Genomic DNA, 19896 nt, shown 5'->3' with positions numbered 1-19896 from the left:
AGAGGTCCCCCTGGCCGTGTGTGATGCTGGGCCTGGTTCATGGTCCCTGTGGGAGCCATGGGTGCCAGCTCGGGGTCTGGAAGGCCAGGGACAGCACAATGCCACTGGATGAGCTGGGCCAGCCTGCAGGAGGGAAGTGCATAGTTCCAGTCTGGAGTCACCAGGGGTTTGCTGCACTGGGTTAGGGCTGTGAACCTGTGCAGTGTGTCTTGACCAGAAGAGTGAGGGCATTTTATTTATATTTTGTAAAATTGATGACTTTCACAAAAATGCAGTTGCTCATTTTTGCAGCTATTCTCTTGTTTAAAGCTTGGAATTTCTTTCTTTCCTTCCCGTAAATTAAATTTCATTTTGGGACTCTGTTGGTCTGGTTTCGAATTAAATTGATGTTTATTACTTTTCCAAACAGATTTTTTTAAAAATAAAAATTCAAAAGCAGGGTCTCAATTACAAGCAAGTCCAGTGTTTGCAAAGCACCAGGCATTCCCTTCTTCTGAGCAGTGACTCTTTGTGTTCCTCTTGTATTACAGCTGAAATTTGGAACTGTGAGGCAGTGCCAGCTGGAGTGGCACAAGTGATTTCTCATGGTAACAGATGTCCCAGAGATGGAATTACTGAAGGGACAGATGGCCCCCATCCCTTTTCCCGTTGTTTCGTTATTAGTAAAGATGCCATGCTCCATGTCAGGCAGGCAGGAAAGTGCCAGTCAGATGGAAAGCATTTCCATCCTGGGCTCCTTAGGTGATCTCTCCAGTTTCCTGCCACCCCTCCTAACTAAGCAGCTGATAAGTCTGCCTGAGATACATCTTTGCTTCTTCCATGCCTTGCCACAGTCAGAATGTAGGATAAAGGCAAGAAAACGGGAAGAAACCAATGCTCAAGTGCAAAATTCTCATGGGTTTGTTGTAGGGGTGTTCATGGGGGGTGTGAAATGAGATCTCTTTGTGTAGCAAATTCCATTGTGCACCTCTGGCAGGTGCCTTTGGCTAAACCAAATAGTTTCTCCCACCTTGCAATGGTTCTGCGCCTCAAGCTGGAGACAGGGCTGCAAAGCAAATGTCAGTGATGCTGTTTCAGAAATGATTGTCCAGAGGAGGTTTGTAGCTTGGGTTCATAATTGTCTTTGAAAAGAGAGAGGTTAAAGATGGAGTAATAGACTAAGAAGCAAAGTAGGGTGAGAATTTTTTTACATAGAGGAAATGTAGGAGAATATATAAATACTGAAATTATTACATAGATCAGTGAGTTCAAGGATGTAGAGGAACAGAAAATCAGTGAGATGGCAGTAAGAACAGTGACAGGCCTCACACAGTGAGGTTCATGACAAGTAAAAGCAAAATATTGTAGCTATGGCAATGGGAATGAGAAGTATATATGTCTATAATCTGGCTAATCCTTGTTCTTTTCTTTTTCCATATTAGTGATGCTATTGCTGAGATTAGAGCTGTCTGTATTGAAGAAATTGGTGTCTGGATGAAAATGTACAGTGATGCCTTCCTGAATGATAGTTATTTAAAATACGTTGGTTGGACGCTACATGACAGGGTGAGTATTGTGTATGCCCACACTCAGCAGAGTGCACTGGAGGCAGCTGCTGCTGTGCTGCCCAGCACAGCATCATCCTTGGCTTACAAAGAGGTTGTTCTGTTTCCTCACCTGGTATCTTTCAATCAGGTCACTTGCAGGTATTGGCTTCAATTAGGAGGCAGTACTCCCAGTCTGCTTGGTCCATGTCCTTTTCATGTGTTCAGTCTCTGCTGAAGTATCTTGATAGAAATCCTTCCACGGGGCTTTTCTGTTGATTACAAGAGAAAGAGAAGTGTTCTCAGAGCACCCCTGAGAGCCTCTGTGTCTGAAGCAGAATGGAAAAGAGATTTCCATGTGTCTTCCATTTACATTGCCCAAAGGTTAGGGGAAAAAAGGAGGTCTCTGGTTCCTCAACAGACACCAGTGGCTCCACAGCCAGTGGAGTTATCATCAGTTCACTTTCCCTTCCTTGAAGAATCTTTTCAAGGTTCTCTTCAGCTTTTTCTTCAGAAAATGGTTGAAACACCAGATGGAAGCAGAAGAGGTGCTTTTCTGGCTCAGCACAGTTCTTAGTACTGATGGTATCCACCCAGTTCCTGCAGCAAGAGGAGCCCATTGTGGGTGCTGACAGAGGACTTTGCACTTCTGCCTGGGGGTTTTGTACACCAGGCAGCAGTGGGACTGCCTGTGCTCCCACTCCCACCAAAACCCCTGGAATCACTTGTTTAAACTTTCTTGCTAACACTATCCAAGGAATACAAAGGAGACTTACTGAGCTGTTGAAATGCTCATTAATTTCCAGCATCCTGATTCAGACTATTCTCCTTTTCTAGGAGCACTGCTGGAAAACAATTTTAAGTCTGCAGTTCGTTCTGATGACTTGCCTAACTGATAGTTAACAGCTGATTCTTTAAAAATACTATTTTTTTCAATAACTTCAAACATCATCTTAATATTTAGGCTCTGACTCAGTCACTCTTGTGCTGGATTGTGAGCAAGATGAGTTATACAGACATTGGCTTTCACTAATGATAGAAGTCAGCTGCTGCTGCTGGTTCTTTTAACTACAGCTGCCTTCATTTTGGCATCTGCATCTTGCCTTCATTTGGATGTGCAATTCACTTGCTAAGAGTGCCCTTTCTGCTTTACACTAGACATGGGACTTCTTTCCAAACCTGTCGCTCTCAAACTTCTCCTTTACAAATTCTCCCCAAACTTTTACATTAGATCCCATTGAACAAAACTTGATCAGGAGGAAGATGCTGCTTACTGCTCCCATCAGCCACGACCACTGTCTGCCCCAGAGCCACTGCACTGTGTCTCAGGGAATGCTGGACGTGGAAACAGCCGTGGCAGTGCCTGGAGGGACAAAGCTGCTGCTCTGTGTCCCTTGGTGGTGACGTTGCTGTGCCTCACAAGCTGCCATGCTCCAGGAGGAGACAGTGTTGTTCAAGTTAGCAAACGAGTGGGGAGGTCAGCTGAGGTTGGAGGATCAGGATTTTAGGTGTGTGGAGGGCTTTGTTTTACTAGGACTTGTAATTTAAATAAGTTATCCCTTGAATAATTGCAGTGGATTTTTGGGAGCACATTCTAAACCTTGTAGGACATTTCCACAAAGTAGCACCTCTGGAATGTAGTGGGGCTGCACTTCTCAGCTCTCAGCCCCCTCCTAGTGTCTTTGAAGTCCATCCATTTCTCACATCACTCTCTTCACCCATCTGTGGAATCTCACAGTCTCACCTGTCACATCCAGCAATTTCTCATGTCATGTGCAGTATTTTCTCACATCCTCTTCAGCTAGTTGAACCTCAGGCCAGGAGGGTCTGGTTATCTGCCTGCAGCCTTAACACATATTTATGCCTCAGGTTTTTTTTAAATTAACATGTTCTTTCATATCAGAGGAATTTTGAATTACAGTGTTAGGGTAAAAAACTGGACCATTTGGAGCAGGCACAGCAGAATTCTATCAGACTGCTCTCCTGCCTCTGCTTTGCAGGATTTTTTGCTGCAGGCCACAGAAGTGCCTTGGGGTTCTAAGTCTTTAAATCACTAAAGTGTTTAATGTCCCAGTCCACCTGATAGGTGGTGGGGTTTTGTTGATGTCGTGGATGTGTCATGTGCAGAGTGAGACAGACTGTAGGCAGAATGGGGCAGGTGTCAAAGGATGAAAAGGGAGAGAATGGAGAGAAAGAGACATCTTGGGAGGCACAGAAAGGAGGGTGGAGGTGCAATAGGAAGAATATATTGGAAAAAGATGGAGTTAGAGCCAACTGAAAATGCAAAGCCTTCAGAAGTACAAGATTCCTCAACAGCATGGTTTTCATTGGCACCACCTGAAAAACCTGCCAGCTGGTACCCAAGTTTCTTGATTTTGCTTTGCTTTGATCAGGAGATAATTTTTGCTATAATTGGTATTTAAAAAATGAAGGCTGAGGCAATAGCCATAAGCTATTTGCACTTCACATGAACAGAAGTCACCCCAAAATTATTAACTTCTCTGGAAGATTGCTGCTGCAGAAAGGAGACAGCAGTGAGGAGATTCTCGAGCAGTTCCATATTCTGCTTCAGAAGACATACAAATTAAACCACAGGGAAGAACAGTTCTTAGCTTCTTTGTGGTAGGTCCAGTGTAGTCTTTCAGAGGCAGGATACAGAAGTTTAGTTCCCTAATTTGGAAAATCCTTACATTTTGTATGTTAATGCTGTCTCCCAGATTTCAGACAAATGTCTATAGGGATTTTTTGGTTTTTATAGATTCTCATTTGAATGTGGCTTCCAAGTTTTGCCTTTCTCTACTTTTAAGCATCTTCTTAATTCTCGTGTATCTGGGAGCATAAATTAGAAGTGTATAAACTGTTATATAATTGCATTTAAAAAACCCTCTTGAAAATAAAAGTGTTAAATTAGACTGTTCAGTCTTAATTTTCACCTACTTCATTGACACATGGAACTGTTTTGAAACCATAATTGTCTCTAGATACCTGGACAGTCACGGTTCTTAAAACCTTCCTAACACGTAAGGAAATGCTTTTTCCTTCTTTGCATTCCTCTTACTTTGCTTTTTGTCTGTTTCTTTGGAAAGGATGAACCCAGGGTCCTCTGGAGCAGATGTTCCTCTTGTGCTTGACCTCCTAATTACTTAATTAATTAGTTAAATAAATTAATCTCTTAGTTTACCAAGACTCTTGCTGTCCTCCCTGTCCATCCCTGGTTGCAGCTTTTATGCTGATATAAGTTTCTTAAGAATCACCCTAACTTGAGCATTCCCACCCAATTACTTCCTTGCTAGGAGGTGTTTGGGGTGTTCAAAGCTCCTGTGAGCTGGATGATTCTCACAGTTACCAAGAACCATCTCGTGTATGGCGTGTTGAGGGTCTGTGGCACATTGCTGCTCCTCCAGTCTGGACTGGAGTGCATCCACACACACCTGCACCATACCCTTCTCTGCTTCCTGCCCAGCTCACTGCTCTTTAGGCTTCCCGGGGTGTTCCTGCCACTCCACTGACTTGGTTTTAAACCTTCTTACCAGGGTTAGCAAGCTGATGTGCAGGAGCTCTTCCCTCTCCAATGAGGTGAATTCCATCCTTGACCAAGAGTTTAGAAAACAGACTCGGAGAGAGTCCCCCTTCATCAATTCTTCTGCCAGAAGGGCAGGCATTTCCAGGGTTTGCCTCTGCATCTCCTGGTCCTGCTCCCAGCCAGAGGCACCAGGTGTAACACAACCTTTCTCTCTCTCTTCCTCACCTGCTCCTGCAGTCCCTTCTCCTCAGCGCTGGTCTGGGACGCTTTGGTTAGGGCCTGGCTGCAGTCTCCTGGCAGGGCATGCAAGGAGCCTGTGCTCAGGGTGTGGTTCCTGCCTGCCTGGCTCCATTTGCTGGCTTCAGGGCCTGGACTGAACTCTGGGACCATGGATCTGTGGAGTCTGGGGAGGTCTCCAAGGGCTTTGGGCTCCATGGGCTCAAACAGTCTGAGCCTGTTGTGCACAGGTCCCGTTGTGGGTGAGTTTTACATTTGGCCATTGGCTCACAGGTGGGACAGGCTCCAGTGCAGCTGTAACTAAAGCTGCTGCCTCCCTGTGCCTTGCAGTGTTCATACAGGCCAGAACTAACCTGATCCTGACCCTCTGGGTACCCTCAGTACATTGAGGCCATCAGAGGCTCATGTCCTGTGAGCACTGATGGCTCCAGACATCCTGGGCACTATGAGCACCAGAGGAGACACCATTTCTGGTACTGCCACACAGGTGCTGTTAAAAAAAGAATGTCAAGCAGCGTTTCTTTGGGCTTTTTTAGCAGTTGATCACATCCATGTAATTTTTCTTCAAGAAAGTTCTTTTCTGTACCTTGAAAGATCTTATGATAGATCCCTTTAAACGTAGCTTACATCTCACTGCCTTTCTCTGCAGCGGTAGTCAAAAAGAGCCTTAGAAGAGAGCACAAGTGCTCAGAGACTCCTCATGGACATAGAGAGATGATTTCTCAGGAACAGTTGTTCTTCATGGAAGTTCTTCTGAAAATCCAACTTCTGTGCTGCTTTTGTCTTCTATTTGAATTTTTGAAATAGATGTGAAGGAGGAAAGAAACTTTAAAGTCGGGATTTATATCTTCTGTTTTTATGTCAGCCTGTGAATGTTCTTTCTGTTTTTAGTGTGAGCACTTTTTAAACACAGACTGGATTCTGGAATAGACGGTTTCAGAAATGAAGCCCTCTGGGTATGGAGTTTTATTTATGAAGTTCAATGGTTCATTTTAGTTCTTGAGCAGCTTAAGGCCTTAGACTTGGTAGTGTCTTCACTTTCATAAAAGTAAATTGACACTGCAGTGAACTCTACAGATCATATTTGAGTAGATTTGCGTTTATAACCTTTTTGCTATCCACAAATATTTTTCAACAAGAATACCTAGTTTGCCAAGATGGTGCAGTTGAGTTGTCCACCTGCAGCACAGAGGATCCAGTCCCTCTCTTCATCAGCAGTGTTCCTGTAGGACACAAAAGGCCCTGTCCCATGACACCCCCATTTCCTGCCTGCAGCCCAGCAGACCAAAGCAATTCCCAGCTGAAGAGCAGCTGGGAATGAGCTGCTGCCAGCAGCACAGCTCAGGCACAGGGACACAACCACCACAACCACCCCACGGGCTCCTCGGGCTGTGGCTCAGATGTGTTGTTCCTGTGGCAGCCACCTGCTCCCCACTGGAGGGTCTCTCACACCTTTTCCATCCTTCAGCCTGTGCTGTCCTGTTGTGAGGGATGGAATGTAAAACTTTTGGGGATAACAAATGCAATGTGTGTTCCCTGTGTCCCTGCCCTCGAAGTTAGTTGCGTTGCCGAGCCCGTGCCCAGTCATTTTGAGCCCTTGTGCACTGATTGTGAACATGAGCTGTCAGTCATGAGGTGCCTGTGGGCTCCTTCCTGAGGACAAACAGCCACACTGCCTGCACCAACCACCTGGAGATCCTACATCTTTATTTTGGATTTACTTGCTACATTCTTTATCTTTTTGGGGAGTCACTTGAAAGGGAAGCACTAACAGACATGTAAGTGATGGTACATTAATTCTTTCTATATGCAAATAGGAAGAAATTTAACATTGTGGGTGACTGCATGTGGGTTTTGGTTTTTAGCTGAATTGCAAATTGGCTTTGGTCATTTGCATAAAATTTTAAATGTACATTAAACAAATTACAGTATTATGTTTTTTAATATTCATGTGCATTTGGTTACAGTATTCTGACAGCTAATCTTGGTGTGTTTTATTTAGCAAGGTGAAGTGAGGTTGAAGTGTTTGAAAGCTCTTCAGAGTCTGTATACCAACAGAGAGTTGTTTCCCAAACTGGAGCTGTTCACTAATAGATTCAAGGTAAGAGGAAATACAGTTTTTGGAAGGAGGACAGAAAGTAAAAGTATCATCATCCTGCTCTGGTCTTTGGGTCGTGTCTATTAAAAATAAACTCATTAGTTTGTGACAAGGCTTGTAACTGCACTAGTAAAACTGTGTTACTGAATGCTGAAATGAAGCCAAATCCATTTCACAGGGTTTATCTGGGAAGATTTGTCAGACTTAACCAGGATGATTATTTGTCTTTATGTATTACTGATAGCTTATATATTGTCATTATTCAATCTGCCTGTACTTACTTAATTTTAGATTTATTGAATTTAAAGGATGTATACTTACACAATCTAAAATATAGCTGAAAGTAGCAGCCAATAACAATAGATTGTTTGTTACACAGCTTTTTTTAGCTCAATAAGGGCTTGTGTTTGGAGAGGGAGTCACTTGGATGTGCATCACAGTCCTCCACACAGTGAACTGGCCTTGCTGCAGAGTAGGAGTTCACATTTTGCTTCTAATACCCTGAGCCAGATTGGGCCTTCGGGAGAGAAGTGCCAGGGGGATATTTCAGGGGGTTTTTATTAGCACAAACTTTGCTTAGTATCTGGGTAAGAATGTGGCTGTTAATTCACTTTGTGGTCTGGCTGCTTTATTTTCCAAGTGAACTGTCTGGAGAGATGGGTGTGGAAGCACTGTCCCTGCTCCTGTTTGGATGCCTGCTGAGGAGAGTGTTCAGGCACTGCCACCACGTCAGCTGCTACCTCTCCCCATGGCTTCTGTGTTCTGCACAACACACTGCTGTGGGAAAGGCTAGCCCAAGGAAAAACTCATTCATCTCCTTTAAGTCTTTATTAGAATGCTGATGAAAAAAATTTGTTTAGAAAAGAAACAGAGCTGACTGGTTTCTTTTAACTTAAATCATTATTATAATGCTGATAAAAAGTTCTGTTTAGAAAAGTGGTGGTTTAAATATTTATAAATACTGTGCACAAGACTTAAACTTCTCCCTGTAGATTTTTATGCTGCTTCACTGGCTTTGTCTACCATTTCACAATTAATTCCTCCAGTTTGATCTAGAAAGCAAAAAAATTAGAAAATTAGTCATATTTTCCCTGTATGTAAACAATTTATAAAAACATGGTGATCAGCCTTTTACTACATTCACTTGAAATGCAGAAAAAAGATGTTTAACCTGCAGTAAAGCCTAGGTATTGAGGAAGGCTTTTTTCCAAAATGATAATGATATAATAGAGCAGACTCTTTTAAGATAACATTTAAGATAACAGTCTTAAAGGGTAGATTAAATAAATATCTGCCAGCAATGAACTGAGTGTAGTTGACTAAAGTAGGAGATAAAACTGGATCATTTTGTGAGACCACTTAAGGGCCTGCATTCTTCTAATTTTATAAAGCCAGTTTCTGGGACTGTTGCAGTAAAGACAAAGTTTCCTCTCATAGGAGAGAACCTGGCAAACAGGTTCAGACCTCAGACTGCTTCTCTAATGTCTCCTAAGTCTGGTTTGCTTTATCCTCACAGGACAACCAGAAAAATGGACCCTCCAACTCTGCTGCTTTTCCTGTTCCCTCTGTGCAGACTTAAGTTTTGTTTGTATTTGCTGCTTCTGTAATTCCATTTATTTTTAAACAAGCCACTAAAGCTCTCGTGTGCTTTTATCTACGTCTCTTTACTAGAAAATGTGCTGGTGCTGCTTTGCCAGGATCCCATAATTTGTAAGGGAAAAGACTGCTTTGAGGCTGAACCTGTCCCATCAGCAAAACTTGCAGGACAACTGGAGACACTTTGGGCAATAGTTATTCAGTAATGTACTCCAGCAAACTACAGGGACATGAAACCTCTAAATACATCCTGCTTTTCACAGCACAGACAATTGTCTTAAAGGAAGCTTGGTTAGCCTGTGCATTGCTGCTTGGCTTGGGATGGCACAAGGAATTTTCATTGCTGTCAGAGAGGTTCAGAGGAAAGGGAGCCCTGTTAGGAATTCATCTTTCTTCTGTCCCATTAAAGCTGGTTTTACTACAGAAATCTGTATAATTATGAAATAAATAAGAAGACAAGGTGTGCTCAAAGTCTCTGTGAGCCTAGAGAACAGATTTGTTTAACAGAATGATTAATCAGTTTCAGTTTCTGCCACATCAAGAGGAAAAAAAGCTGGCATGGCCCAAATGCCTGCACTTGGATTTACAGCTGTGCTGTCAGGGATGTGGCCTTTGGCACCAGGATGGAGCAAAGTTCCAAATTAATGCTTTTTGAATCCCTGATACATCAGCTAAATGTCTTGCTGCCACAGACTCTACCACCACCTCTTTGAGAAACAATTGACCTAACTGCCATTTTCAGTTCCATGGCTGCTTATTTATATTTCTTCATCAGAATTTAATCGACCTGCACAGTTCAGCTGGTGTTCAGTTCAATCCATTCAAACTGAGAGAAATCTCTCTAGAGGTCTTCTAGCTGTTAAAAGAATAAATTAATTTGATCCAGAGTGCCTTGTGCTGGAGTGTTAATATTTCACCACCTTCCAGAGAGCTGTGACAAGGATGTGATCCTGTCCCTTTTTCAAAGGAAAGATGCCTGTTCTTTCCAGCACTTGTGTTTCTAAGAGTAGGTGATAAGCTGGAAAATAAGCTTAGTCCATCAAAACAAAAATTTGTCCATCAAAGAGAAGACTTTTGTTTTCCATCAAGAAGTCCTGTGTGGCACAGCCATTAAGTGACCCCACATGGAAAAGCTGTGAATTAACTCCCCTGCAGTCAGTGCCAGACTCCCTCATCCCTGACCCTGTCTCCACAGCCTGGGAGCAGAAGGAGAGGTTGGCTCTTCAGTCTGCCTTGTTCACAGCCCAGTACAGGATGGAAACTGATCTCCGGAGACACTGAGAATTTCAAGTCAGAAATACAGGCCTGTGCCCTGCTCTGCTGCTGCACAATGGTGCAGGGAATCTCTGTAAAGGCAGATTGAGCAGGGGGGGTTGGAACTTGCTCGGCCCCAGAAGTTACACCTGCAGAGGCACCAGGTGTGCAGGACTTGCTGGGAAGGCTCTTGGGGCTTGGCTGGCAGGTGCCACCACACAGAGGTGCTGGCCCCAAGGCAGAAAATGACACATCTGTGCTGTTTATTTTAAGCCTGATATTTTGGGGGGAAATTGAGAGAATGGTCTTTTTGGATAAAGAAGCCTTCTCACGTCAGTTGGTTTCAAAGTCCCAAAGGGCTCCAGATTCAGAGGGTACCTCCTGCTCTGTGGACAGGAGAGAAAATCCCCTCTCTTCCAGGCTTTTTTCAGAGATGCAGAAGGAGTTTTACACCTGTGTGCTCACTCAGTGTGAGCTAGTTCCCTCCCCGAGGTATCCTGGGGTGTAAGATACACTTTGAGGGAATACATGAAATTCCATTGAGACATTTAAGATCAGTACACCTGGCTGTTCTTTCTCTTGGTGCTGTTATTGGTGTCCCTCGGCCAGGACCCTAGGAAAAGTTGACAGCAGTTTTGTTGTCTTGTTCATAACAGAGTGTCCTGTGTGGAAAGTTGTTTCATTGGGTCTCTTCATGGACTTCTCACAGTCTTTTAAACTGTTTACAGCTACATGAAATGTATCAAATTCCCCAGGAACTTAATAGTGATTGATAGAGGCTCCTTCAGTCACAGGGACAAAAAGTGTCTCTGCTGACCTGGTTTTGTTGGGAAGTAACACCTGAGACAGCCACGATGCATTCTTTAAGTACTGATCTGAAATTTCTGTATCGAAATAAACACCAGTTGCTTGATGTTCCCCTTCAGCCCTTAAATGCATGGAATACTAGAGAAAAAGGTGAAAACCTTTATTTTGTCCTAGTTTGTTCTGGTGACTTTCACTGTTGTTGCCTTACACTTCCCTTGTTTCTTTCCCAGTCCCTGATTTCTATTTTTTCATATCCCAAAAAGTCATAGAGTACCTAGTCCTTCTTGAACGAGTTAAGCCAGAGAAATCAAGTTTTATTTTCAGATCACCTGATTTCTTTTCAGTAACTTGATCAGTCAAGCAAAGAGCACTGAGACATACTGCATTTTTATGGCTGGATGGAAATTCTCCCCGGATAGGAAGGACAAAATACACCAATCACAGCTTTTTGCCAGTAAGCAAACGGAACCTAAGGAGAAAGAAACCCTTAAAAGACTTCTCATAACTACAGGGTCCTTAGAAGTTAGAAAATCATTTGATTTGACAGGAAAATGATGTGCTTGTCTTCACTGGAAAGAGTATGGGAAAACACGAGGTCAAACCATGGAATTCCCCACTTTCCTGGAGAAGCTCTGTAGTGTTAATTCTTGAGATCTACTTCAAACCTTCAGATGTAGACAGGACAAAGGTCACAACTTTACAGGCAGTCTGCAGGTGCATGAATTCAGGTGTGATTTCCTTCACCCTATTTCCATATATGCAGTGTTCTTCCCTCTGAAATGATTTGGTTTCAGGGGAATGAAGTGGGGCAGTTCTTCTGCTGGTGTCCAACCTAAGTACGTGACTTTTCAGGAAAGACCTGTTAAATTAACCCAACCCAGAACAGTGCTGGAACTCCCAAGTCTCCTGCCTCCCTTTCTGGCAAGCACACAAGGATAAGGACTGCTGAAGCACTTGCTCCTGCTGTTCCACTGTGCATGCAGCACCCAGCTAAGGGGTGCACTGAAAGGTTGGGTGACCCTGCGCGGCGCTCCTTCTCAGGGTGCAGTCAGAACATCTTTCTCTCCAGAAGTATTTCTTTTGTAATCTCTAGAATTTCCCAGCTGCTGTCTGTGCTGTGTTTGTGCCCTGTCACTGACCCCGAGTTGCCTTGCAGGACCGCATTGTGTCCATGACCCTGGACAAGGAGTACGACGTCGCTGTGGAAGCCATTCGATTGGTCACGCTCATCCTCCAGTGAGTGCTGCTCCAAACCCCTGCATTCCCTTGGAAAATCACCTAAACCAGTAACATTTGAGTGACTTGAGTGCTTGGCTTGTGTATTGAAGTGAATGTGTTACTTTACACTTAGTATGAAGTTGGACTGAACATATAATACAGACAGGAAGCTCAAGTAAGATATTTCATTTCATGGGAATATAGGAGGCAAAGTGTAAAAATGTGTGGATGTTTTGGAGCCATTAGTGCATCCATTGTGTGGAAGAATGCCAAAGGGCATTTCTACCTTTTGCCAAGGGCAGAACAACTGTCCTCCCAAAACCAGTGTCTGTGGGTGGCTCTTGCTAGAATAACTGCAGCAGTAACACAGATCCAGTGCAGGGAGAGTTGACTGATTTCCTGGCACAGCTGAAAATAGTCACATGGTAAGACACCTGCTGCCAGGCTTCTCCATGTGGGGATGCAATGGCTCCCCTGAGGTAAGGATCATGTCAGAAATCCTCCCAGGTGCTGATGTGGAACCAGCCTGTCCCCAGCAGCCTCATGAGTGTGCACCTGGAGGGGCACTGCTAGGCTTTTATAATGTATCTATTAAAAACTGTACTAAAGAACATCTGGTTTACAAGCAGATGCATAGAATTTTTGCTTCATACTTTATATCCAGTGGCTCTACTTTGAAGAATGCTTTTGGACATGCAGAATTTGGACAAAAGATTGCACTAGCCTTTCCTTAGTAGAGAAGTCTAGACTTCAGCTTTTTATTTATGTGTCACACTGTTTTAAAGAGATTAGCCTTGTAATATTAGCAAGAAATGAAATCTTGCATCTACTGTTTTATTTTTAAAGTAAATATAACTAATATGATCAGAAATGACATGTAGAGCACATCTCTTCCCTGCAATAGCAATTTTTGGGAACACAGTAAGTTTTAAGGTCAAAAATTAGCCAGTGCACGTTTTTTGTCCACTCCTGCTTTCTCTTTGGCTGCCTGTTGAAAGCACAGGCAATGCTAAATGCATTTAGCACCAGAAGAGTCAGGGTCACCTTGAAGAGATCAGGGAAATGTTCTGTCAGGTAGGAACTCCAAAAAGGTGTCTGGAGCAATCCTGATGGGGAATGACCAACTAAAATTGTGTATAATATGCAGCTAAATGATTTACAGTCCTGCTACATCAATGGTTCTGATGGATGCCAGCTAAACAGGGATGGAGGTAACATCCTGACTGGGACAGTGCTGGTATTTTTCTATCATTTTTGCTAACATTCTGGGACAGGCTGCCCAGGGAAGTGATGGAATCCCCTTCCCTGGAAGTGTTCAGAGGTGGCTGTCACACCTGGGGACATGGACTAGTGGTGAACACAGAGGACCAGGGTTAATGGTTGGACTCAATGAGCATGGAGGTCTTTCCCAACCTAGAGGATTCTGTGATTCCAGGTTTTTACTTTATGATGTTTGATGAGTGTGTGGCATCTTGCAGTTTGTGCATTGTAGTTTGTGTGATGGACTAAGGAATAAGCAGTGATTCTGATCTTTTCATAATACTATTTTATCTCTATATTGATACAACTGGGAGAAGGAAATCAGAGAAACTTCCAGTCTCACACGCCCTTTAAATGCCTCTGTATTTTGAGATTGAACCAAAGGTCCTTGAAGTCCTTGTTCAACCATTTAGGATTTTGTGGGAAGTGAGCCAACCTTGTAGCTGTCCCAAGTGAGCTGTGGGAGGTGAGGGGATGGAAATGAAACCTCTGCTGCAGTTCAGGTGTTCCTGTGACTCTTTCAGTGGGAGCGAGGAGGCTCTGTCCAATGAAGACTGTGAGAATGTTTATCACCTGGTGTACTCAGCACACCGGCCTGTGGCAGTGGCAGCTGGGGAATTCCTCCACAAAAAGTAAGTCACCAGTTGCCCTGGAATAAGACCAGATTTGTGAATGCTTCCTAGAGAGGTAAGGTCAAAAAGCAAAGAAGGAGTAGAGGGAAATATCCCAATTCAGCAAATCGGGTATTTCATTTAAACCAGAGATTTTACTGTCTTGTTTAAACAAGACCTGAGGACTTGAAGAAACCAAATGCACATTTTTCCTGCTCTGCAATTCAGATAACTTTTCCTAACTCCTCAAGGGTTAAATATACAAAGGCTGTATAAACTTCTAAAGTTGGTTTAAGTCCTGCAGCACTTGATGAATTCCTGGTGTGGTCAGATACATATATTGGGCTGTAGTCAGTGGTCGTCTACCTGATACATCAACAGTCATAATTTCTATCAAGAATTAAGCCAGTTTACTTCAATGTTGTGAACCTGGGAGGTTTTTATGTAGCAATAATTACAAAATTTGTTTCTGAACTCACTGCCTTCCCCTGAAAATACACTGCATTATGGTTACATCTCTCATGTCCTCACTGTGCCAAAGGACATGAGCCAGCTTTTCCATGAATGTGAGTCACACCACCTCAGTAACTGTGACCAGGGCATTGCCACATCACAGGAGTTACCCTCTTCTTTTTGTTGTTTGCAGTTAAAAATCTTTCAGCAGGAATTTGATTTTTTCCCCTCATGGGTTGTGACATTAGAGTTTTGTATTATATGTATAGAGGATTTATATCAGAACCCAGATTATCTAATTTTTCATGCCGAGATACAGGTAGGAAAAAATACACAAAAACATCTGTTTTTCTTTACAGTGCTCTAATTTTCTATGGTTTATTAGGGATTTACAAGTCCACATTGTAATTGTACACTTTCATTGGTGGATTTTTGGAACTCCAGCTTTGTGATCAAGCACTATCTGTTTCAAAAAATATATGTGCAGATTTCTATCACCTACAAGACATTTTACTAGTTATTGGAAAGGGTTAGGTTCTCTTTAAAAATATATACAAAATTTCCTTTATTAATCAACACATGACAAAATACATTTGCAAAATGCCTCAAAGGTAAATAAGGACATATAAAGTGCACTTAGGATAAAGACAAAACTTCATTCTGACTTCTTTTACAAGGTACAAAGCTGCCTTCTGTAAATGTGTCTCAAAGCTAACAGCCTGGAGACAAGATTGTCCCGTTCTTACCTAATGTTGTCTTGGTTTCTGCAAAGAAAATTTCCAGTTAAATAAGTTAGAATCTATTTGAGGCGCTTGAGGTGTGATTTATTTATAATTTAATGCATTTCACTATCACTTGCTCCGTGATAGTCATCGCACTTGCTCTCTGTGCTTAGCAAAGGAAAGCAAATAGTACAGAGGATATAAAGGATCACCAAATACAGAGGATCACTGGCTGAGCCCTGAGGGGAAGGTTGTAAGGTATCTCAGCACCTGCAGAGGTGCTCATTGCTTATCTGTTAAGATAAGCAGGGGGATGAGGTGATGTTTTTAACTAAAATACAGCATTTGTGTGTAACTCGTCCTTCTCTTCAGTGAATTACAGCAGTGAGATCACAATTCTGTGTTTCTTGGGTTAATCTGCTTTGTGGTTTCACTGTAAAAGCCAGGAACAGCTTTCAAACTTCTCAAAGCAGAACAGGCATTGCTGTGACTGCAATACTGGCACATCTGAGGTCTCTTGGAAAATGTGAGCATTGAGAGGGGTTTGGGATGGGCCATGCATCAGGGAACGCAGTGCAGAGTGTGTCACCTACCTGTGAAACCCCAAATAATAAGCAGGAGCTGGTTTTATCCTTGATGCTGCTCCTGGTACCTGAGGTTGGTTGTTTGATGGGTATCAGGTTTGTTTGTACCATGGCCCAGCTGGAGTGATGCAACCTTAGCTCTTGGAGCACTGTAAGACTGGGTAAGTTATAAATTCAAAACTGTACAAGTAATGCAAATATTTAAAACTGTGCAAAACCTTCAATATAAGTAGATTTTGGAGAGCTTTTTCCTGTGTGAAATTCTTCCAGCCTTGTGGAACCAGAGACTCTGAAGATAAATTCATCTCTTCAGACAGGCAGAGGTCATGCCCTCTTTCCCTTGAAAGAAATAGCTTGAGATACTTGCACTGTTTTATGAACAAATTTACTGTGTCAAGAATGAATGCTCACCATATTCTTGCAGAAATGAGGATTGTTGTGATAGCCATGAGCTCCTTCTGTTTATTTTCAGGCTGTTCAGCAGACATGATCCCCAAGCAGAAGAGGCTCTAGCAAAGAGGAGGGGTCGAAATAGCCCAAATGGAAACCTTATTAGAATGTTGGTTCTTTTCTTTCTTGAAAGTGAGGTAAAAAAGTCATTTTTAACCTTTAAATGTTTAATAAAACCTGGAACTTAAGTAGTGATTTATCAACATACAGTAATAAATTGTCTTTCTTTTCCATTTGTTCTTTATATTTTCAGAAATACTGTAAGCACTTTTCCCTGCCCCTCCTTTTCCTTGTCCATTGAGCAAATTGATCTGAAAATTTTCATGGTTTATTTAGCTCATGCATGTGCCCACTGTACTCACACTGCATTGCTGGTGCTGTGGTGGCTGCCAGGGTGCATTGCTGCACACAAATGTAAATGGTTCTTTGCAAGGAGAATACCTCTGGAGTTGTTCTTTGTGGAGTAAAATAATTTGAACCAGGACAGAACACAAATTGCATACTATCTCCAATTGTGATCAGAATCATGGATGAACTCAGAGTGCAAAGGACCTGAGGGTCCTTAGCTCAGAGCAGAGTCAGCTGTGAGATGAGATGAGATGAGATGAGATGAGATGAGATATGAGATGAGGTCTTTCAGGGCTTTATGCAGGTGCATCTTGGAAACCTTGGAGGACGAGGGCAGCAAACATAGATATAGTGACATGAAGTGTTTGATGAACACACCCAGGGTGGGATTGTGCTTGTGATTTATAGAGACAGCATCTATGGGAAATTGTATGGTACATGCAGTAACAGTAATTCAGGTGGGGAATGGCAGTGGAGGGAGGAAAATTTGAGAAGATGCTGTCAGGTACAGGACATTCTGAAGATAGAGGGGGAAAGGTTCAAAATTATACATTTGATTTGATAATAAATAGACTGAAAGAAAGGAATGACAGAAATGTTTCTCTAGAGAAGGGAGGGTAGTATATTTTGGGTAAAAAGCAAAAGGAAAGATATTACAGTTGGTTATTTTAATTCTTATGAAGCCTTGAACAAGAGACATGACTGTGAGAATGAAAAAAACCACTCAGAGTTGCTGAGAAGGAAGGACAAAATTTCAGTACAGTGTTCTTGTTTTTTAGAAACACCTCATAAACCTACAAATTAATCTGGATGAGATGTCACCACCTGTGTGAGCCTTCCATCTGCCACCTGAATGGATTTTTAGTTCCAGCTTCTTTAAAACTTGTAAAGTTCATTGTGTTTTACAGTGCAGACACCTTACATGTGAGTGTGTGTGATTGGAGTTAGCGAGCACTGACCTTGCCTGTCCTGAGGAGCAAAGAAACTCTGCTGCACTCCCGAAGCCAAGATCAGCAAAGTGCCTCCCATGCTGCTCCCTGAAGGTCACTTTGCTCTCAGGGCTAGTTTTTGTTATTGTTGTTTTTGAGTCTGTAGGAACCAAGCAGAATATGCTGGCTGCAGTGTTAGTAAAGAGTTGGAGAGCTGGGAGTTTGCAGGTGCGTAGGACAAGTTAGCACTGCAGCCTGGGACTGCATTCAAGGGACTGAACCTTGCCCAGCAGCAGTAACTCCATGACATTTTGCCCAAAGCTGGCAGAAACAGAGGAGGGGAATGGACTGACACCTCCTTCTCTGCACTTGGATGTTTTCCAGCTGAGGAATCAGTCACTGGCAAGCACAAACTGCGTGTTGTGCTTGATACTTGTTGGTAGTAGTTAAAGATGAGTTTAGAAAACAGCAGAAGCCTATGGATTATTTTTTCTCACTTTACAACAGTTGTGTTAATTTACATAAAAACATTTTTTGCAGTTAAAGTTAGTGTTAAATCTATACCCCCTGAAATCATCAGGGTTTTTGCTCCTTTTTTCTGAGCACATAGCAGCATGTATGAAAACCAAATGCTTGTTCAAAACACATACAGTACAACTCCCATGCCTCACCATCTCACCTTTTTGTAATGCAGTGAGAAAGTGAGGAAAGGTAAGTTTACAGATTCTGGGTCAAAACTCTGGGAATATTTCACAAACAAGCAGCTTTGTGCAATAGAAGCTCAGTTTGGTTTTATTCCATTTTCTGTTAAAACATAACCCCGTTGCACTGGTATCATTCAGCTGGGAGAAAACCTTCCCGAGTTAGTTTCAAACTGAATGTTCTTCCAGCTAATGTAAGATACATGCCCAGGACACTCTCTGTGGCCACATGATTGTGAAAGTTGAAGAACTGGTGCTTATACCAAGTGCTGTACTGATGATTGCTTTGGATTTTCTAGTTGCATGAACATGCAGCCTATTTGGTGGACAGCTTGTGGGAGAGCTCTCAAGAACTGCTGAAAGACTGGGAATGTATGACAGAATTGCTCTTGGAGGAGCCAGTCCAAGGAGAAGAAGGTATTGGCTTAACCCTTGCATCCTTGATATTGCAGAGTATTGTTAATTATTCCTTAAATACTTCTGCCACCCATAGTGAAACATCTTTTTATGTTGTGCTTTGTTTGGAAAGCATATTTGAAGATTTTGGGTTAATCCATTTTTAATGTACTTCCATTCAGAAGCAGCAATTTGTACTCTATTTTTGTTTTTATTTGTACTCTGGAGGGTTTTTTTCTCAAGTCTGCTGTACTGTCCCTAATATTAAAGGCTAACACTTCATTTTGTCTGAATGTTTAAATAACTATTTCAGTAAATTAAATCGCTAATACAATTTTGAATAAACAAGCACTTCAGGTGATGCTAGTTAAATATGGGGCTTTTCCAGGCAATGTGAACACATAATGAATTCTCAAGAGAAAAACAAAGGGGGATTCTTTCACCATTAGTTTCAGATTTCCTTTTGCTAGTAATAGACCTGTGTGCACAAAATAGCCAGGGAGGCAGGGGGCAAGGTGTTCCCAAGGGTAATGAGTGTCATTCAAGATCCTTTATAATTCCTCAGGATTCTCCTGCTTCAGGGACCTTCACAAGGCTTAGGTGGTTGAAAAATCAATGTTCCTGGCAAGGTGTGCTCATCATGTCCATGCTTCAAAAGCTGACCTTTTGGTATGCACGTGCTGCAGTGGTGGGGGTATTTATAGGGTAATTTCCTTAGGAAATTAGGCACTTTGCTTCCTTGTTTCTGCGTAGCCTCGTGGGGTTTGATCCTCCAAATATGAGCAAAAGCACTTGCCAAAGAGCAGAGGGTTTATGAGGAAGGGACAGTGAATTGTCTGTTGCTGTTTGTCCTCTATGGCACTCCCTTATTTTATAGATCTTCCTTATGTTCCCCTTCAGTGATCCTTTTCTCCAGCCTACATTTCTCTGGGCTTCTTTCACTTCTGCCATGTCCATTTTGAGATTATGTGAATGGCAAATTAAAGAGGAGGCAGGAAAGCCTCCATAAATGTGACAAAGTACCTTGTGTGTGGGTGATCTGTGCTGCTCTGTTCCCCTATTGCTGTCTGTTCCCCTGTTGCTGCTGGGTGTTCCCTTGTTGCTGTCTGTTCCCCTATTGCTGCTCTCTGTTCCCCTGTTGCTGCTGGGTGTTCCCCTATTGCTGTCTGTGTTCCCCTATTGCTGT

General features: G+C 42.6%; 1 protein-coding gene across 4 annotated transcripts in view; it reads left to right on the top strand.

The window, feature by feature from the left end:
• STAG1 (stromal antigen 1) overlaps positions 1-19896 on the top strand; it is a 173074-nt gene that overhangs the window by 112419 nt on the left and 40759 nt on the right. For all 4 annotated transcript variants that reach the window (XM_042024746.1, XM_042024745.1, XM_042024747.1 and 1 more), the window contains exons 10-15: positions 1422-1545; positions 7286-7384; positions 12195-12274; positions 14041-14148; positions 16359-16473; positions 18614-18731. In XM_042024746.1, coding sequence (XP_041880680.1) covers positions 1422-1545; positions 7286-7384; positions 12195-12274; positions 14041-14148; positions 16359-16473; positions 18614-18731 — 644 coding nt within the window. The remainder of the gene's footprint in view (positions 1-1421; positions 1546-7285; positions 7385-12194; positions 12275-14040; positions 14149-16358; positions 16474-18613; positions 18732-19896) is intronic.

This window comes from Corvus kubaryi, unplaced genomic scaffold (genome assembly GCF_017639235.1).
Source record: "Corvus kubaryi isolate FWS band 111438036 unplaced genomic scaffold, C.kubaryi_AGA036_p1.0 37264, whole genome shotgun sequence".
Taxonomy (NCBI): domain Eukaryota; kingdom Metazoa; phylum Chordata; class Aves; order Passeriformes; family Corvidae; genus Corvus; species Corvus kubaryi.
Note: the sequence above shows the minus strand (reverse complement) of the source record. Positions and strands in the feature narration are given on the sequence as shown.